The sequence below is a fragment of the Colius striatus genome, chromosome 1 (genome assembly GCF_028858725.1).
Source record: "Colius striatus isolate bColStr4 chromosome 1, bColStr4.1.hap1, whole genome shotgun sequence".
NCBI lineage: Eukaryota > Metazoa > Chordata > Aves > Coliiformes > Coliidae > Colius > Colius striatus.
In genome coordinates, this window is record NC_084759.1 from 54,909,628 (window position 1) to 54,929,925 (window position 20,298).

At 37.5% G+C, this 20,298-nt stretch overlaps 1 protein-coding gene across 2 annotated transcripts in view; it reads right to left on the minus strand.

Moving 5' to 3' along the window:
- NALCN (sodium leak channel, non-selective) overlaps positions 1 to 20,298 on the minus strand; it is a 218,647-nt gene that overhangs the window by 130,172 nt on the left and 68,177 nt on the right. The window contains exons 7-9 of one of the 2 annotated variants that reach the window (XM_062020545.1): positions 14,748 to 14,890; positions 14,533 to 14,637; positions 11,793 to 11,879 (exon numbers count right to left, since the gene is read on the minus strand). In XM_062020545.1, the coding sequence (XP_061876529.1) occupies positions 11,793 to 11,879; positions 14,533 to 14,637; positions 14,748 to 14,890 (335 nt within the window). The remainder of the gene's footprint in view (positions 1 to 11,792; positions 11,880 to 14,532; positions 14,638 to 14,747; positions 14,891 to 20,298) is intronic. The other variant, XM_062020546.1, reaches the window with a different exon arrangement.

Sequence of the window (20,298 nt, forward strand, 5' to 3'; positions counted from 1 at the left end):
AGCTAAGTATTGTATTATATCCTTTTTGCCTTCATCTTACGAAAGAACTTTTCACCTGAGGAAAATGAATTTTCTGGTATCATCTGGTACTTTTACTCTGTTAAAGGAATGAAAGCCAAGAATTAACTACAAAAACTGATCACCATATCCAGTCTGCTTAATTTACATCTGATCTTCAGTTAGTTCTCCCTAAAACAACACTCAAGCACAGGTACCTCGATTCTGCACAATTCCCTAAAATCAGAAAAGTTTTTGTATCCTTGAGTAACCTCACTTGCCCTGGTATCAAACCTCAGAGTATGCAATGTATGATCTCAGAACCAGACCATAAAACTATTGTTCTGGTGAGTCACAACACAACCTTTGCATTATTTTGGACACTCTGAACTTAAAAAAATGCAGATAAATAATTATACCTGAAGGACACAGTGATGCCACACTGGCTCTAAAGAAAAAAAGGGCCAAGCACTATGTAAAGGGGCCATGATCAATCTGTCCTGGAAAAGGAAGTATGAAAGGCTACAGCCTATGTGAGAAGGCCTCTGGGCCAAGTATTCATCCAGTCCCCCTTTAACTAGAATAACAAAGACAATGAGTCTATAAAAGGGAATGTACTCTTATTGTGACAGTTCAGTTTTGTACACTGAAAGCTCTGAGACAGGAACATAAACAGCTTGGTTTTTTTCTTTTTTTTTTTTTTTGTATGGAAGTATTAAAATAATAGACAGAAGAAAAAGATCTCAAACTTCAAAGTACTCACCCTCAGTACTACACTAAACCTCAGGCTAGAAATCAAAGTACATCCATGACAAAGAAGGCGTGCAAACATGTGCTGTCAGTTCACGTACAGTAAACATGAAGGCACTCCATGTCCTTCCTCCACAAGCCACTTTGCTAGCTTTCCTCTTCACTCCTGTTGGGCCTCAAAGACAATTTTTTCAAAACTCTGAGGCAAGCATAGGAAATAAAGAGTATCCAAGGAAAGGGAAGCAAAACTGTAAGGGAAGCAGCATGAAAATTTGAAATTACTGTACTGCATTGCAGCCTTCCACTTGTTAAAATGCATAGGTCAGTTGAAGATGCTTTTCTCTAGCTGGTACTTTCAGAATTCACAAAGCATGAAGGACGTAGACTTTGACATTACAGTCAAATATTTCTCTGTATAGCAACTGTATTTATGTCAATGAAATCACTCATATTAAAAAAACAATTCTCAAAGCTCTAGGTACCTTCTACTGATTTCAGTAGGATTTAATAAATGCAAAATACTTATGGAAATTCAGTATGCACGCTTACTGAAGCCAGATGTAATTTTGCTTTAAATATGCACATAAAAAACTATATAATATCATAGAATCATAGAATGGTAGGGGTTGGAAGGGACCTTTAGAGATAGTCCAACCCCCCTGCTGAAGCAGAGTCGCCTAGACCAGGTTACATAGGAACGTGTCCAGGCGGGTCTTGAAGACCTCCAAGGAAGGAGACTCCACAGCCCCTCTGGGCAGCCTGTGCCAGGGCTCCCTCACCTGAACAGTGAAATAGTTTTTTCTTATGTTTAAGTGGAACTTTTTGTGTTGCAGCTTCATCCCATTACCCCTTGTCCTATTGCTAGCTACTATAGAAAAAAGAGATGTCCCAACCTCCTGACACCCACCCTTTAGATATTTATAAATGTTAATAAGATCACCCCTCAATTGCCTCTTCTCTGGACTCAACAGCCCCAGTTCCCGCAGCCTTTCCTCGTATGAAAGATGTTCTATTCCCCTGATCATCTTGGTGGCCCTGCGCTGGACTCTCTCCAGCACTTCCCTGTCCCTCTTGAGCTGAGGAGCCCAGAATATAGATTAGTATGGCCTACTGGAGAAAGAGGAGGTAAAAACTTTGGCTGTAGACAATCATCCCCCCAAAACTGGCACACCTAAAATAGGAAAGCAAATACCATGCACTCTGACGCACTCTGTAGAGTGATGGGAAACTCCAGATTCAGATCTACCGCTGCCCTCTGGCAATGCCCATCTCTTTCTATTGGCTCCGTGCCACTATGATCCTGCCACTGACATCTGTTAAGGGCTTAAAGACACGTGAGATGAATCAGAACCACAGTGACTCTCAGAAGAGTTAAGAGTCAGTGTTCAGAATACCAAAAATATGATAAGAAAGGGCAACGACTTTTTCTCTCAGATTTTTTTTGGTGAGATGTATTTATGAGTAAATTAAGGCAAATATTTTAATCTGAATATGAAATAGCCAATTAAAAAATTAGAATTTGGTAAAAGTTGTTTGTTTAAATAACTATTAACTCAGACTCATCCCACTTACTCTTATAAATTTCACTGAGGTGCTGAGAAGGCCAGTTTATGAAGCCTTCCTGCAATAATGAAAAAAACACAGATAATGAAAGAGGCAATTCAACATTCCCAACATGTGAATTATCTTTAGATTCATAATGGGAATCACTCTCTCCACTGAGTACTGAGGAACTCAAAGGATTAGAGACCTCAACAGTAACAAAAAGATATTGCAAAGTGATTTATTTTTTTAGAGTTTCAAAAATCAACAAAGAACATCTATAAAGATCAATCTAATAACCTACAGAACTGTAGTACATGCTGTTCTTTGCAGTCCTAGAGACTTTGAGAAACGTTATAAATATGGAAAATATTGTGGGGGAAAACAACTTGTAGAAAGAAAAAAAATCCTGCTAGTTTTATTCTACGACTCTGCAGTCTTCCACTTTGCTCAGATTTGTCATCCAAGTTATAGCTCTCAAGAAAGTCACGCTGCTGCTGCTGCTGCCTGCAACACTTTGATTGCTGTAATTGTGCTAAACACAAAACCCCGACATGACAATTTAAATACCTGTTTTCAGTTTGATGGGATTTGAAACATTGGACATATTTAACCCCAGAAATAATTTTTTTCTAAAGGAAATTGAGCTGAACTTTAATTTTACTGAATACTTTCTATAATCCACTGACACTGATGTGCCCCAATATTTCTAAGTGCAAATTGTCACTATATGCTCTACTGAAGACCATCACTGAAAAGAATCTTACAAAAATGGTCTACTCTGCCTATTGAGATCATAGCAAAAAGACTGAGGGTAAAAAAACCAAAACCAAACCTACACAGCTGAAGTATATTTTCATCACAGGAGATTTTTAGCTTAATTTGACCATGATGTTGGAAGAACTGAACGTGGCTACTTAATGCCATTTATCGCTGAACTGTACAGGGCTATTTCAAAGAGGGTCAAGATTTATAAAAAATTTCTTATGCAAAACTTATTACTTGCAGAGCAAAAAGTTTTTCTGGGGCTTCATTTGAAAATTAGGAGTTACAAAAAAGATTCTTCTTTCAGCTTGTCCAAAAATAGGACAGTTTAGAGATATTGACTATTAGTGTCAGCCAAGGGTTCCATAACTATGATATATAAAGATTTTTGAAAACTCACTACCTCAGTCAAATTCTAAATAGTAGTTCCTAGATCTCCCAAGGAGATACCAAAGGCTTGATATGCCATCCTGATAAGGAAACCCGCTACCCTTTAATAAGCTTAATCATAGCTTAACATCTTTGTGCTTCATCTTTGCGATGAGATTCTGATCCTTTAAGTCTGCAGGAAAATAACATGTCCAAGCTGAGGAAGTCATGTTTGTGAAATATCTTTGTTCAAATGCAAAACAGTGAAATCAATAACGTTTTCCTTCTTTTTTGTTTAGTTTCTGTACTTGGATTGCAACAAACTGTGGCGAGTAACTTACTTTGATTGCAATGAACAAGAATAGATAGTTCAGCAAGTAAATGGAAAGCCGCGGCGAATAAACTAAGAACAGAAAAGAACTATGTCTCAAAATCAATGTTAATGTTGGTACGATGGTTATAATGGAAAAGAAGGCAGGCAAGTAAGAAAGAGGAGAAGGAGGGAAGGAAGGAAGGAAGGAAGGAAGGAAGGAAGGAAGGAAGGAAGGAAGGAAGGAAGGAAGGAAGGAAGGAAGGAAGTTGGTTGTGTGCCTTGCAGAAGGGAAATATTCATGCAGCTCTGCACCCCCATGAAATTACTTTTCTTTTAAATGCATGTATACAATAGCAGAGAAATAGAAGCATAGACAAAATGCCAATAGGAATCTAATAATCATTAAGTTAATTAGTGTTTGTTAATGCCAGAATGTTATCTCTGGGAGATCTGAAAGTTGTCTTGAAAATAATAGCCTTGTGACCAAATACATTAATCTCTTTTTAACAGTCCTTCCTGATACTCAGTCTATTTCCCGTTCTGAAGTTTCCTCATCACTGATATTCTATTTGTATACACAAGGGCAAACACGAACCAATCATTCCCCACACTTGCTGTTTATTATCCTTAGATAGTCATGTAACTTGCTCCTACAAGATGTTCTGGAGACCAAAATGATAAATAGGTTAAAAAAAGCTTGAAAAAAATGATAGGTGAGAGATCCCTGATGGGTACTAAACATAATAGCCCAAAGTTAACAAGCACTTCATAAAGTTCCTAAATTGGGATTGTTGGAATCCAAGACAGAGAATGAGGCCACAAATGGATATCCAAAAGCTCAGAGAAGAATGATCTATATATATTCTAAAATAATAGAATATATATATGCCTATTTCTGGTACTGGCTGACTCTTTAGACATGGCAAATGCATTTTTTGTCTGCTATTTTTACACTTTCTCTGACATCTACATCATGTGGCTTACTATTTTCCAGATCTCTCTTAGTAAAAAATGATGAATTTAAGTATGCAGATAATGTATATGGGCAATATATGTTTGGTTCTCCAGTTTTATGAGATTATCTTTTAAATTCTTATCAGAAGAATATAGTGGTTCTCAACACCACAGAAACAGCTTGTTTACATTACAGTCACCCTGCCTCCTCATTCCTCTAGTTAAATGGACTGTAATAATTTCAACTGTCTGAATTCATGACTTCTTTTAATAATGTAAACAGAAGTGAACACCAGTTTATGTTACCAGATGAGACAGTGAAATGAGGAGTAAACTCACTGCCTCTTCAGCAGCCATTGTTACTGTGGTTATAGTCCCTAAAAAAAAGGGGGCAAGCAGAAAGCAGAGGATGGTAACAGCTTGACCTTCCTCATCTGAAATGGTATAAAGTTGAAACTGAGCACATTTTTAACAGTAGCTCACTTTGTGAACCCCTAACCAGACTCTGAGAGTTAGCCAGATGTTAGGGTTTCTATGCCTTTACTCTATTCATTCCACTTTCACCATTTTCCCCATACCCAAGTGGAAAATTCTTGAAGTATCTCTTTTTTTTTTTTCCCCCTTTAATAATGCCCAGCATTTACAAATTTCATAGAATCATAGATTTACTATCTTTCCATTAAAAACTGAGGATAGGAAGGTTGGATAAGACAGGATTTTATTCTGCATGCTCTTTGGTCACCATGTTTTGGTCTCTCTGAAGAATCTTCATTCCACTTTATTTCTTTCACCATTTTTACCTCACTAAAAATAACAGCTTGCTTTTACATTACATTTTGCATACTGTGCTCCCAAAACTCCTAAGTAAAACTAATATGGTTGGTTTTCAGTATTGCTCCAGTGCCAAGTACTTCACTGAAATATCCAAGCTTCTGTTCACTGATACAATTTTTAGGCTTTCTAAACAAGAATAGAGGATAGAATAAAAGAAGTAGATATTTTTTTTTAACGACAGTCTGAGAAGTTTAGGACCTGGAATCAATTTAATCTGCTCTGAATAAATTTACAAAATATTCTCAAACAAGAAATTAATTAAAATCAAAACCTAGCTTTAGCTACCTGAAAGAGATTTTTCTTTTCCTATATGAGAAGCCTTCAGTTCATTGGAAAAGATGTACTATATATATATTTAGTTTCATGAAATCCACTATAGGTAAGACAAGAATAGGACTGAATAGGCAGGTCTTCTGTTTGATTCTAAAGTTATACTAAAGAGCAAATCAGTATGTAAATAGACTACCACATTTTTATGTTTTACCAAATGCACTTGTGCTCTCTCCTTTTACTCCTGCAATGACAATGTCTAAGTACTGTTCCATCTCATTTATCTCTCATTCAATATATCCATGATGGAACTGCTAAACCACTCAATTCCTGCTTCTCTGTCCATGCCTCCTCCACCTTCAATACATTTTCTGTCTTTCAATATTACTTTTGGTCATTTTGTCTCTCCTTCAGGGTCCTCTACAATTCTGAAATTGTACAGAATTCTGTAACATCTTTGGGCAATATTGTATAGCATGAAGAACTAACTTTCTTTTTGAGGCAAGAAGATACAACTGAATTTCTGACAGTAATCATATGTTCAAGAGTGCTGTAATCATAATAATGTTGCTTGCTCACGTCATAGTTTTGTGACCTTCTACTTCTTCCCTAGATGTAGTATATATGATTAAAAGTGAATACAGTATTTTTGATTGTTGAAGATTTTACTATCAGAGTACAAGTGCACCTAAGTTTGGGAGCAAGTGACTGCTTCCATTCATGTTGACACATCACACACAACGTTCCCAAGCTTTTTTCTAAACACCATTCCACATCCAGCTGTGTGTTTCATTTTCTGCTGGACATATATCTCCAAAGTATTAGCATGACCAGGGAATTGCTGTCTGCCTCATGTTTCCCACAGTAACCACAGTTACAGACCTACTCTCTGTTCATTACAAAGCTATGTATTGAGAAGATTGAAGATGTCATTATTTGGTTAGAAACCAAACCACAGTTCCACAGAAGATATGTGAGGTGAATCCTTAGCTTCACAGAAGACATATGAGAGAAGATATGTGAGGTGAATCTTTCCAGTTCATCTTATATGAGTATGTGTATTTTGCAAGTCTTTGTGGACAGAATGACAAAGAGAAGGAAGTAGTGTTAAAAACATCAACTGCCTCTAAAATTAACAGGAAAGGAATAATAAGAAACACAGTGTGCCTTTAACATGACATTAAAGGGGTAACTACCTGCTCCAAGTTTTTCAAAAGATTTTTTCTGGAACCTGGTGCTCAGTTTTTCTCTATTTGTGAACTGAGAGCTTCCTACTGTGCTCGTAGGAGTAAATTATTGTAGGCAGGAAGTTCTAACACACTACAATATGTTAAAGTAATATCAACAACAGGAAAATAATGTGGCAATGCGGGAGCCTCAGTGTGCGTTCATGCCAAACGGTTCACGTTGAAGTGGAAAACACAAAGATTATTTTTCAGTGACAAAAGAAAATCAATATTTAAAATCAATGCCAGTCATGGGGAACAGTGAGAATAAGTAACAAAAGACAACAAAGCACCTTTGGGAACAGTCAAAAGAAAAACAAAATAAATACAAAACCATTACCTTGAAATAAAAGCCTCAGTTAGGTGTCCAAGTTCTGTGAAAACACACGACTAATGCCTTTCTTGCCTATCTCTCATAGTTTAGTCTTAGTTAAGTTTTAATTACCATGGTGCTGTGTACAAGAGCCCCTTACAGAACCAGATCTATAGGCACATGCTGGTTCTGCTCTGTCTGTATGCCATGTGCCCAGTGGAAAGGCAGATAGTCACGCCAGTCATAGACCAATGTCACGCCAGTCTTCAACAAGGACAAGAATGACCCAGGAAACTACAGGCCAGTCAGCCTCATCTCCATCCCTGGAAAAGTGATGGAACAACTCATCCTGAATGTTATCATTGAATATATGAAGGATAAGATGGCTATCAGGGGGACTCCATATGGCTTCACCAAGGGAAAATCCTATTTGACTAACGTGATATCCTTCTATGAGTGCATAACTGGCTGGCTAGATGAGGGGAGAGAAGTAGATGTCATCTACCTTGACTTCAGCAAGGCTTTTGACACTGTCTCCCACAACATCCTCATCAGAAAGCTCAGGTAGGGTGGCTTGGATGAGTGGACAGTGAGGTGGATCGAGAGCTGGCTGAATGACAGAGCCCAGAGGGTGGTGATCAATGGCACAGAGTTGAGTTGGAGGCCTGTGGCCAGTGGAGTCCCATAGGGATCAATTCTGGGGCCAATCTTCTTCAACATCTTCATCAATGACCTGGATGAGGGGACAGAGTGTACCCTCAGCAAGTTGGCTGACGACACCAAACTGGGCTGGTTCCCCAGAAGGCTGTGCTGCCATTCAGCAGGATCTCACCGGCTTGAGAGTTGGGCAGAGAGGAACCTCATGAGGTTCAACAAGGACAAGTGCAGAGTCCTGCATCTGGGAAGGAACAACCCCACTCACCAGTGCAGGCTGGGGGTCAAACTGCTGAAGAGCAGCTCTGCAGAGAGAAACCTGGGAGTCCTGATTGATAATAAACTAAATATGAGTCAGTAATGTGCCCTTGTGGCCAAGAAGGCCAATGGCATCCTGGGATGCATCAAGAAGAATGTGGCCAGCAGGTCGATGGAGGTTCTTCTCCCCCTCTACTCTGCCCTGGTGAGGCCTCATCTGGAGTCCTGTGTCCAGTTCTGGGCTCCTCAGCTCAAGAGGGACAGGGAACTGCTGGAGAGAGTCCAGCGCAGGGCCACCAAGATGATCAGGGGAATGGAACATCTTTCATATGAGGAAAGGCTGCGGGAACTGGGGCTGTTTAGTCTGGAGAAGAGGAGATTGAGGGGTGATCTTATTAACATCTATAAATATCTAAAGGGTGGGTGTCAGGAGGTCGGGACATCCCTTTTTTCTATGGTAGATAGTAACCTGACAAGGGGTAATGGGATGAAGCTGGAACACAAAAATTCCACTTAAACATAAGAAAAACTATTTCACTGTTCAGGTGAGGGAGCCCTGGCACAGGCTGCCCAGAGGGGTTGTGGAGTCTCCTTCGTTAGAGGTCTTCAAGATCCGCCTGGACATGTTCCTACGCAACTTGATCTAGGTGAACCTGCTTCTGCAGGGGGTTGGACTAGATGATCTCTAAAGGTCCCTTCCAACCCCTACCATTCTATGATTCTATGATAGGCTCTCAGAAGAAATAAAGAGAGAGTACATTGGCCAGCACAGTGGCACTTACCTGGCCAGCAGTTTACACATGCCAAGGCACACTACTCACTAGGTAGGATTCTGAAACCCCTTTGTAATCCCTTCTTTGCAGATTAGCTTCGACAGAAGTGTAAAGACGTGCTTAGCCTGCCTATTGCTTTACCTAACTGAGTATTTTGGTGCAACAATGACACATTTGTGAGACAAAGTGAGTTACAAAGGCTCTGCACAGAGCCTATATAGTATCTCTCTCTGAAATCTTGTTTGCTCAGGAATAACACTATGTTCTACCTAGGCTAGGCAAAGCTTGCCAGACTGGAACTCCTGACCTGGTCTGTGGGAATAAGCATGATTGTACAAAGGCCAAATCAATAAAACTCAACAGATCTAGTCTATGTGAAGTGTCTCTCAAAATCTCTATTACAGAGTTTTTTTTATGTTACACATCACATATAAATCACATTATTCTTTCTTCTAGCACTCCCTGCTTTAGAGAGCTGAATGTATCTATTTGACAGCTTCACACAAGCCCATCTTAATGGAGTGACTCTCAAGTAATGAGTAGGTTCTAATACCACAGTCACCAAATCTGTGGGGGATACCCTTTTCCATCATAAGGAATGTGAACTAGAGCAAAGACACCTATTAAGTAGCTTTCTCAAGGTCTACAGGAAATTTGTGCTTGGCCAACAAATCAACTCCAGATCTCCAGAGTCCTCTCCATTCCCTTAGCTGCTAGCATATTTCCTCTCCTGATATACAAAATAGTTTCTTGAGGAAGCAAATTCTAAATAACTCAATAAACTAAATAAATGGAGTTTCACCAAAGCACAGACTCAGATCCATGTAATTGTTAAAACAGAACTTTTAATAATGTTCCCTTTCCTATTTGGAGCAGTAATATTTACAGAGCCCAAAGAGGAATTAATAAAACCAAACTTACTGTGAAATTTAATTAAAATGATACAGGGCAATAGAGAGTCTTCACTACCTTTTCCTAAGAACTCTATCCTTCACAAAATATTGAATGACAATATACTTAGCTAATAAAGGTCAGAAGAATGCCTATTAATTGAACGTGTCCTAAAGGCAGGATATATATTCTCCAATCTGATTAACTCTCTCCTAGATTCAGATTTATGCACCATGTTTCTCTTAAGGAACAAAACTCACCCAAACCCTTAGAAAATAACTATCACATAAATAACTATCACATCTTTTATTAGGGACTTAGTGCATAAACAACACTGTAATATATTGCAAAGCCTTTAGATACATTAATTTTTTAGGAAGTCTGATTTCATTTTACTTTGGATTGATAGAACTGGTACGTTGAGATGAATGGTGAGAAGAATAAAAGTGTGTGTGTGTCCAGACTTTGCACTACCCTAATAAAATAATATTTTAAGGCATTGCTTTCCTTTGGGTTGCTTTCCTTGTATCAATACCCAGCAAGGACACGGATCACTGGAAACCCTGCAGATGTTGCATGGAGGGATGAAGAACAACCAGAAAACTTGTTGAGTTGCAATTATAAGAAGTTGAAGTACAATACAATATTCTGTGTGTTCACTCAATTTCTAAAAGGGACAAGAACGCACTACTATGGACGAAGGCAGACCAAACGAGTCAGATGCTATCTTAACATTCACCTGGAGGAGTTGTCATTGTGAGTTCAGCTACATTTTATTCACATACCTGAGACTGTTACTTGAGAACATGAATGATGTTCCTGTTGCTTTCAAAATCAAGAATCAAACTCGGGAAGAGGAATTACCAGTCAAGAAAGACGTTGTAACTAACACATGGCAGTGGTTTTACAAAGCAGAGACATTTGAGAATGAAAAGTTTGTTGAGGTGATGAAAGGGGGTTGCCAGCTTAATGTTCAGCAATGTAAATACTGACAAGTAAATGTATTTTAGTTTACACATTAAACCAAACATAACCAAAACTGACAGCAAACATCATGCTATCAGATTGCAATAGTAGATTTGGCTTTCTACTGTGAAGCAGGTTTGTTTCATCCATAAATGACATGATTTAACTCACAAATAAAAATCAGAGCTGCCGTACAATGTTACAGCAATAAAAAAGAAATTTACAAAAACATTACCTATCCTAATTTATTTATAGGTTTATTTCAACAATGAGGATAGATTTTTACAAACTCACCTATATCCAAGTAGGAATATTAAATCTGACAGTTTCAAACACTGTTTGGCTTACTACCTACATGCCTCTTTCCTCTTCTGTGAGGCTATTTTCAGGATGGAACATGAGAAATGAAGTACCTCTGTGTTTCTTATGATTAGTCATGCTTCTTGGCATATGTTATTGTATTTTTCAGTTAATAACCTAGGAATAACCTAGGAATCACACATACACACACAGAATAGTAGGAGTTGGAAGGGACCTTTAGAGATCATCTAGTCCAACCCCCCTGCAGAAGCAGATTCATCTAGATCAGGTCACATAGGAAAATGTCCAGGAATGGAGCCAGTTTGTACGTAAAGTCTGAGAGATAAAGGATGATTACTTATATTATTTGATATTTAAAAAACCTAAAATATTTCTCACATGAGCACACAAGCCTTATCAGGAATGCATTTTTCTAACCTTCTCTCTTTTTTTGTTCATCTGTGATTTTCAGGAAAAAGCCTGTATTGCACAAAGCAACAGTTTTAAAGAAATTTATGACTAATACTATTGTAGTTATTCCTTACCACAGTCTCCTTATGTTAACATTTGAGTAGTGCTGGTTACACATACTGATTTATTAAAAAGCAATGTCATACCTGTAAACATGCGGGAGCTCTGCCCTGGGGTTTATTCACATCAACAGCCACAAGCTGCCAACCTCCAGCAGCATCTTCATGAAACATCTTGAAAGGGAAAATTGTTGTCAGAAATGTTTTACACGCCAATAAATACAAGCCAAATCTAATACATTCCCCTTAAGGACCTGCATGCATTTTGATGATACCTAGTTTAAAGTAAGAGGAAAATGGTTCTTACTGCTACAGAAGAAAAGCAACACGCACCTTTCCCAATATTAATAGCCTCTGACTTTTACTCAGATAACATCAAACACCATGTGTCTCCTTTAGTCTTAATGTGGAAATTGATTCCATTAATTTCCACTCAATATACAGTGGTACCTGTTTAGAATAAATTCCTTAATAAGGTAAGCTTATAGTGAGGAAACACAAATGCATTGTGACCAAAATATAAGTTTTATGGTGCATTTGGAAATAATAGACAATATCTTTTTCTTTACTGGCAAAATTATGTTACTTCAAGGATCAAACTTTATATTTATTGTACTGAGGTGTGACAGTAGCTGCACGGGTCCTTCTGGACTGTTAACAAGAGCTTGGAATTCCTGCAAATGGGTGAATGATAACCAGGCTCTAATGAAGTTAATGGAAAACAGTCTCTTGACCCCACTGGTATTCACATCTTACTAATAAATTCTGGAAGCGTAGGAATTCTGGCAGGTTTTTTTAATTATTGTTATTTTCTCAGAAATTAGAACATAAAAAGATGCAGACTGTTGGACTTAAGGGATGATGAGAAACCATGTTTGGGAATGCTTAACATTGTCCTTGAAAATTTCCATAAGAGAAACTTAATAGCTCCAGCATTTTGAATTGCCACCTAAGAGTCTGCATATACTATGTAATGAAGTGTGGCAAAGTTTCCACCTCACTCCCATCCTTTCCTTGACACCCAGCATTCAAACAAGTCACCTTGAGAACACAGCCACAGCAGTGTGGCTGAAGCTTAAAATCCAGCCTGAGACAAGTGCTTATTAGACTGGGGACAACGTCACACAAATATCACACAAATACAGTTGCAATGCTGCTGAGTTCTGCACTAACTCTTGTTACCAACTCAGATGATCACTGAGTTACTCCTCTTTGTATCATCCTTTAATGTTCAGTGCTAAGTTGCTTTTCAAAAACCTCCATTTATCCTTCTCCAAAAACTCCTTCCTTGACTTTCTCAGACACTCATTTTCTTTTCTTTAGGACTAAGTTTCAGGAACAATATAATGATTCATGAGGTGGGCAAATGAAGAAAGATATTGCTGCTTTTCCTCAAATGAATTTCATGTGCAAAACAAGTAAGGATTTTACCTTTTGTCTGGTGTTTTGAACAAGAAACCCTGCAAGAAATTTTCTGTCCTTCTTTATGCAGAAAAAGATAAGTCATTTTTGTAGTTCAGTAAGCTGGATTCCTTTTATATCCCATTATGCCTCTGACTCGAGGGACAAAATACCTATTGACTTTTCTGCAGCCAACACACTTTCTTATTTTATATGATGCAATTTATATTATACGTGTTCATATTCTTTGGTATGATGAGATTATTTTGGTTTTTTTTTTTTAATCCTTGAAATTCCTCAATATTGGCTGCTTCTTAAGTTTCCTTATATTGATGTCTCTGTTTCAGCTTCTAGTTCAGAGTATGTCAGTTAAGCCTATATGGCTCAGGATTTTGTCCCAACAGAGATGAAACAAATACTACATTCCTCAGGCTAAGTATGTGTCATGGAAAAGTCCTTTTTCTGTTAGATTTTAAACTGATATCACCAAGTCTACTTTGACAAAGACACAAAAACGTAGGTGCAGGCAGAAAAGGTCTAGATTTACATACGGATTACAGGAATATCCAAAGGAATATTAGAAAATATTTAAGAAATAATTTTGAAACACTTAAATCCTCTGGCTTAAGAAAATAAATAACCTAGCTACAGAGGTTAGAAAAAATTTTCATCTACTTGTCTTCCTAAAGGGTTTTTTGCAGGCAGTTGGTACTAGTCCCTCTTATAGATAGTAAACTGCACTACACAATATGAAATACATCATGATTGCTACACTAATGAGGGGAAGAATTTAAATTTCAATCCCTCAGGCCTTGTTTTTCATACTGAGTCTTTCACACCACCCAGTGCACACCCTTCCTATCATGGCTTCTTCCTACCCATTATCTTATACTCAGAGTCTCAACTTCTGTGGCTACCTCAACTCATTCATTGCCTCAGGACCTCATTCCTCCTTGATCCCAACACATGCATCTCAGCTTCAGGATGAGATTCCCCAAGCATTTCATCTACACTCTGACCTCTCCTCTCCCAGCTACAGCTTGCAATTTTAGCTCTTCTTTCTCAGCATAGAAAGTTCTACTCAACGGCAACTCTAATTCCAAACCCAATAATGACATGATAAAAAAAGTGCTATTCTATCTCATTAAAGAAAATAAAAATACAGCAATAACATACCAAGCCATATAGAGAACCATATTACAGTGCTCTCTAATACCCTTTTCTAAGAAAGCCTAGTTGAATGAGATATTCAAGTATTTAATTTTATAGGAAGATTAATATATCTACTTTAAAATATATGTAGTAGCACGTAAAGTCAAATAAATCTGATGAAATAATAATTAACAACATTTTTTGTCTTATTATTAATTCATAAATTAAAACAAATCAAGTCCCCAGTGTATCAGTATCTCAGATGATGCTTCACCTGTGTAGTGGCAGTGGAAGTGGTACTGCTCCTGGACCCCCACATCTGCTGGAACTGCACTCTAATTTCTGCAAATGTTTCAATGATGACTGCAATGAAAACATTCTGAAAAAAAGAACAAAATAGAATGGCTGTCACAAAGCTCAGGAAGCACAATAGAGAAGAAAACATGATCTACATTTCAGACGGGTTTAAAAGAACACATTTTTCAGTACCTTAACAAGCCAGGCCAGAAAGAAAATTAAGGTGATGAAGTAAAAATATGAACGCCATCGGGGAAAGCTGTCGATTGCTCGGTACATAAGGAACACCCAGCCTTCCTGAGAAGCAGCTTCATAAACAGTAAATATGCTTGTGCCTGTCAGAGGAAAAATGAAAATGTTTGGCATTAAGCTTCCCTGAAAGTTTTTAATATCAGCAAAAAATAATCTTTATCTCTTCCATTTTCTTTTTCTCTAAAGAGTGTCAGCTCTCCTCTTTCACAGGTAAATTTTTCAGGTGTATTTCTGCGTTTCATCCTTTTGTAATTGAATATGAATTGATTTTATATCAAACCAGACTGACTACCTTCTCTCCCTGGACACACATGCATAATCCCTTAGATGGGTTCACTAGCAGTATGCTTATGTCTCCAAAGGCAGAATTAATCTCATCATGTGACTTCATCAGAATCCACTAGAAAAGGCAGATTTAATTAAAACTATCAGGATCGACATTCAGTGGGTGAAAGAAATCGCCACTAATACCAGCAACACTGAGTCAGCAGCAATACACTGAGAAGGTGCCCAACACTAGCAAGCACAGTTAAGTGTCTAAAACAAGCTACTGAACAGCTTTAAAATTCAGGTAGGTAGCCACAGTAGCTGCATTAACATACTTGTGCTGCCTTAAAAAATATTCAAACATTTTAAGGTTGAACCTCTTGTATCACTCTGTAGAGTGGGGGAGAAGATGAAAGAAAAGTTCTGAGGTGTTTATGTATGCAGAAACCGCTTTTAAATAAAAGCTATGAAGTTACTCATTTCAGACTTTAGATCCAAACTCATCCTAATGTCTGAGTGATAGTATGCTGCTACTAGCTCTCCTTTCCTCCCTCCTCATCTCTGCAATGAAAGCTTCATTGTGGTTAGGGCTTGTATGGCAGTTTTGTTTGAAGTACTTTTTTTTTGTTCTGAGAAGGAAAACAATTAAACTGTGAAATTAAACTGTGAAATCTCACAAACTACTGTGAAATCACAGAATCGTCCTAAAGCTACCTGACAGCTTTGCTCCACTGCTGCTTCATTTCATGAAACATGTTGGATAAAAAAGGAGTATGAGGAGTACTGGCCTTAGCAAAACATACCAACTTCTAGCAACATACAGATACTATGAACCAGACAACTATCTGATCCTCTTCACAGAGAAAAGAGTAGTTCTAGTAAAAAATTCCTGAGTCCAGGGGTTTCCCATAAAACGTCACACCGGCCTCTAAACTCTGTGATGATATTTTCCCATGGAATTTGCAGCACCTACATCCTTCTGTCTGCTAACACAGGTGAGATGAACCTGGAAGTAAGTGTTTTCCTATTAGGGAATTCCTTTGCAGATAAATCTTCACTGATGAGAGGAGACCGGAATGAATGGATTTTTTTTCTGTATAAACTCACTTCTTTGATAGTAGGCGTTGAATGGTTAACGTGGTCATGGTGGGTAGGCAAAAATGTTAATCTGTTCTATTAATTTTTCTGGTTATTGGATTCCTTCCCATTTACTGCATATGGTTCTCAGGACCAAAGAACAGAAATAAAAGGAAAGAAAAAGCATTCAAGCATAGATAGCAAACTCTTTTCCATCTCTTCAGAAAATCTCTCTTTCTATCAATACTGAAATAGTCATCAGTGATTACTCCATGGGTATTTTGCATTTCAAAAATTCAAAAAGTAATGGTTCAATTATCTAATATTATACTGTTGCTGAACTGATTAAATTATTGAACAAAATAGTGCTGTTGAGGACAGGCAGAGATTAAGGAAAAAAAAGGAATCTATTAAAAGTTGCTGGCTAGGAAACTGTCATTAGTCATTACCAATGGGAAAGTCACAGTGAAGATTAGTAAAATAGAGGGAATGTCACAAAAAGTATTTATAACACATACACTGGGCCATCTGCCATAGTAAAGCAACACTGTGAATGACAAAAATGCACAATTAACCCAATTAAAATAATATGTGTTTGTTGGTGACACTAAACCAAGGGGAAGGGCAAATGAGGGCTTGAAAACCTGTAAAGCTTGGCTATTTAGATACATAACAGGCCCCATATACTTAAAAACATTAATCTCTTGTCAATATCCTGAACATTTAGAACATTCATGCAGTCTAACTACAGGCATCAGCAAGAGATTTCGGTCGTAAAAAGCTTTGTACCATGAAAAGCGTGTGACTATAATGACATTACTCATCAGTTTAGGCATGTTAGCATGGGTAAATTGCTGAATTTAGGAGTAGGATTTCAAAATCTGCATCTAGAATTTTATTAAATTTTAGTAAATAAGAATATCTAGAAAATATTTATGATAATTTTCATATTTATTTCAGTAGACAGTTAAGCCTTCTCGGCAAGAAATATTAATTTAGGAGGAATTTTCTGATAGCAACAAAGGTAAAATAAAGGAATATAGTTTGAAATTTGTTTTGTTTCAGTATTTTTGTTTGAATATATCTAATAAATTCCACATACTGAATAAAATCAGTCTTTTAGCACATTGATGGTTAATAAAAACAAGAAAGGAAAACATTTCTCAACACACAGTTAAACAACAAACAAATCAGCATCATAATCTGTATCAGTCTCAGAACCATTTTTACGTAACCAATAGACACTTCTACCTTTGGAAATGTTTTACAACTGTACATAGGCATTATCAAAAGCAAACAAAAAGTCCAGAAAATGACAGATTTATTAAAGTATGGGAAAAGATACTGAATCTTGCTCAATTTCTGCAACATTTTCACCTTATTCATACTGTATAGAAGAAAAGACAGCAATCAGAGACAAACTACACCCCTACTAATAATGCCTGTTTAGGTATATGGTCATTTAGCATGAATTGCAGGAGGCTGGTGTCTTCTTCAATACATGTTTCTTTCAGATCAACCAGCTGGGAGCATTAGCCTGAAGGAGTATGGAGGAAGTAGTTGCTTTAACATCTAAATTGGTATAATAAAATAAAATGCTACCAGTTTCCATGCCTAATCAGGGAGTAAAATCACCTGGCTCTTCCATGCTATACAGATGAACAGGGTACTAGGGAAAATAGGAAAAAGCCAGAGCACATAAATGATAACTTTCCACAGGTAAGTGAATAAACCTAACCTGCCAAAACCCTGTCTTTTAAATATCTAAGGAACATAGAAGGTGTTTATTTTAAAACAGGACTCACTGTCGACAGAAAAATAATTGTAACATTATGCAGGGCATGCTATTTTACATAATGTATTTTATATTTATGCATATTTTGTAAACACATAGGATTTTCTGCTTCTTTCTGTGACTCCGTGACACCACTGTGTTCTGTGACATCAGTTCTTGCTATAATCAGCTCATTCTCCAAATGGATGTAATGAAAAAGGGAGGTGAATAATGCTGTAATATTTTAACTGTAGAGCTAAAAGGTAAACTGGGAAATTCACTCAATCTGGAAAGAAGAATCCTTTCCTCCTAGCTCTGTGTTATGTTCTTACTTCTTGTTTCAAACTCTCTTATTATTAGAGGAAGAGAATGTACTATGTTGAGGTGTTGTCTTTTATGGATAACTTTGTGCTATGTGATTTGTAGGTTATTCCAAGACAGAAAGAAAAAAATGAAACCTAAGCTTAGGTATGCCACTAATTACAGCATTTTCTAAATATATTTATTGATTACTATGTTTATATTACATGTTTATTGACTACTTTAGTGTACCATGTTAGGTTTCTTAGTTTTCTTGCACCTGCTGTGAAGTTGCTGAGAAAGAAAATCTACAGGAAGGCCACTTTATGTAAAAAAAACCCAAAAATATGAATAAACGTTGATTTTTTTTTTTTAATCACGAATTATCCAGGCAAGAAAAATGCAAGCGTTGCTATTAAAAGCTTGGAATACTACATATTGTCACCCACATAACGCCTGAGACGCCAGCCAGGAATAGGCTTCTTTTCCTTACGTTACAGTAGTCACTAGATGGCGATCGTGCACCTCGGGCACATCTGGAATATCAGGAAGCGGAGGAGTTCCCATCCCAGAGAGAGCAGCTGATAACCTCCCGATGTGCTGGCAAAAGGATTGATTTTCTATTTCCCAGAAAAACTCAGCAGCCTTCTAGCAGGTGCTGTCGCCTAATTTGACTCTATTTGTTGTGCTGACTCTATTTGTTGTGCTGAATACCTTCCTTAAAATGGTTTGGTGAATGCTATGTCCATAAAGAAATGACCTCTTGCTTACCTATAGAAATATTGTCCACCCTGTATCAATCCCTGCTCACTTTCACTGATAAAGGCATGAAGCTGAACGTGCCCCCAAGGCACGGATATTCTCACTGACCATTCAGCTTTTAATTTATGTCTTAGCTTTTGGTATCAAGGTGTTTGTAAAACACTGCCTGCAGTCAGGATTTTCCAACTGTCTTACACTATTGCTTTAGTGAAACTAGAAGGGAATCAAAATTACCCAGAAATACAAGGACAAAGCTGTTGGCACTTCTGGAGAGCAGTTGGTAGACAGGACTGAAAACAACAAAAAGATCAAATCCCGAACAGCTTCATGGGGTTTCGTGCTTGAATCAAACCAAGCAATCCAGTCTACTCTCCCAAACCAACTCACATCGGTCAGTTTGCCAGCCAATAGAAATGGGAATGAAAAGAAGAAAACTGCAACATGCCAGTGCTCTGCTCCTTCACTGAAATATCAAACCCCAGTGCCGTTTTGCTATGACTGAGCTGTGAAAAAAGAGTATTGATGTAGAATGGTAGAAAAAGTACACTGCCAGTCTGAACACGGTATTTTAACACTTGTTAAGTGTACTGACTTTAAATATACAGTAGTGACACGTTATTGATTCCTCATTTGCAAAATCTGTTTCCTTATGAGTAGATGCAGCTTTTACATAAAAGACTTCATATAAAGACTGCATGCATAAAACCACTAATGAGGAGATAAAGAAAAATCTAAGTGCTAGGATCAATGCAATTTGTTCTACAGACTTTGTAATGGAAATACAGAAATTCAAATTCAAAGCAAATGTTGACTGATTTAGCTGCACTGTCTGCAAGTTTGTTAGAGATTTGTACACTATTCAGAAGTGTTAGCTTACTAATAGGAATGTAGCCATGTTGGCATATGTAAGACTGCACAGGGTAAATAGGAGCATGGCAGCTCACGCTTAATTATAACATTAGCATCTTACATGTGATAGTGTTTGTGCCCCCCAATGTAATATTGTATGCTTTAAAACAGAAAACTGGTTTATGTTTGTGAATGAATCCATGCTGTAAACAGAGACAACCATTCTTCAAAATGACTTTAGGTGTGTATGTTTATGGACATTTAGCCAGAGTAGTATTTATATTTGCAAAATTTTCTTTAATACTTTTTTGATTAAAATGCTACTTAGCTACAGGTTCACAAATAGCAAATAGTGATCCAGAATGTCAGTAAAGCTCATAAGCTGCCTTTATCTCCATAAATACTGTCTGCTTCTTCCTTTTTGCAATTACACAGCTGTAGTGCTGATATACACTCTCTCTT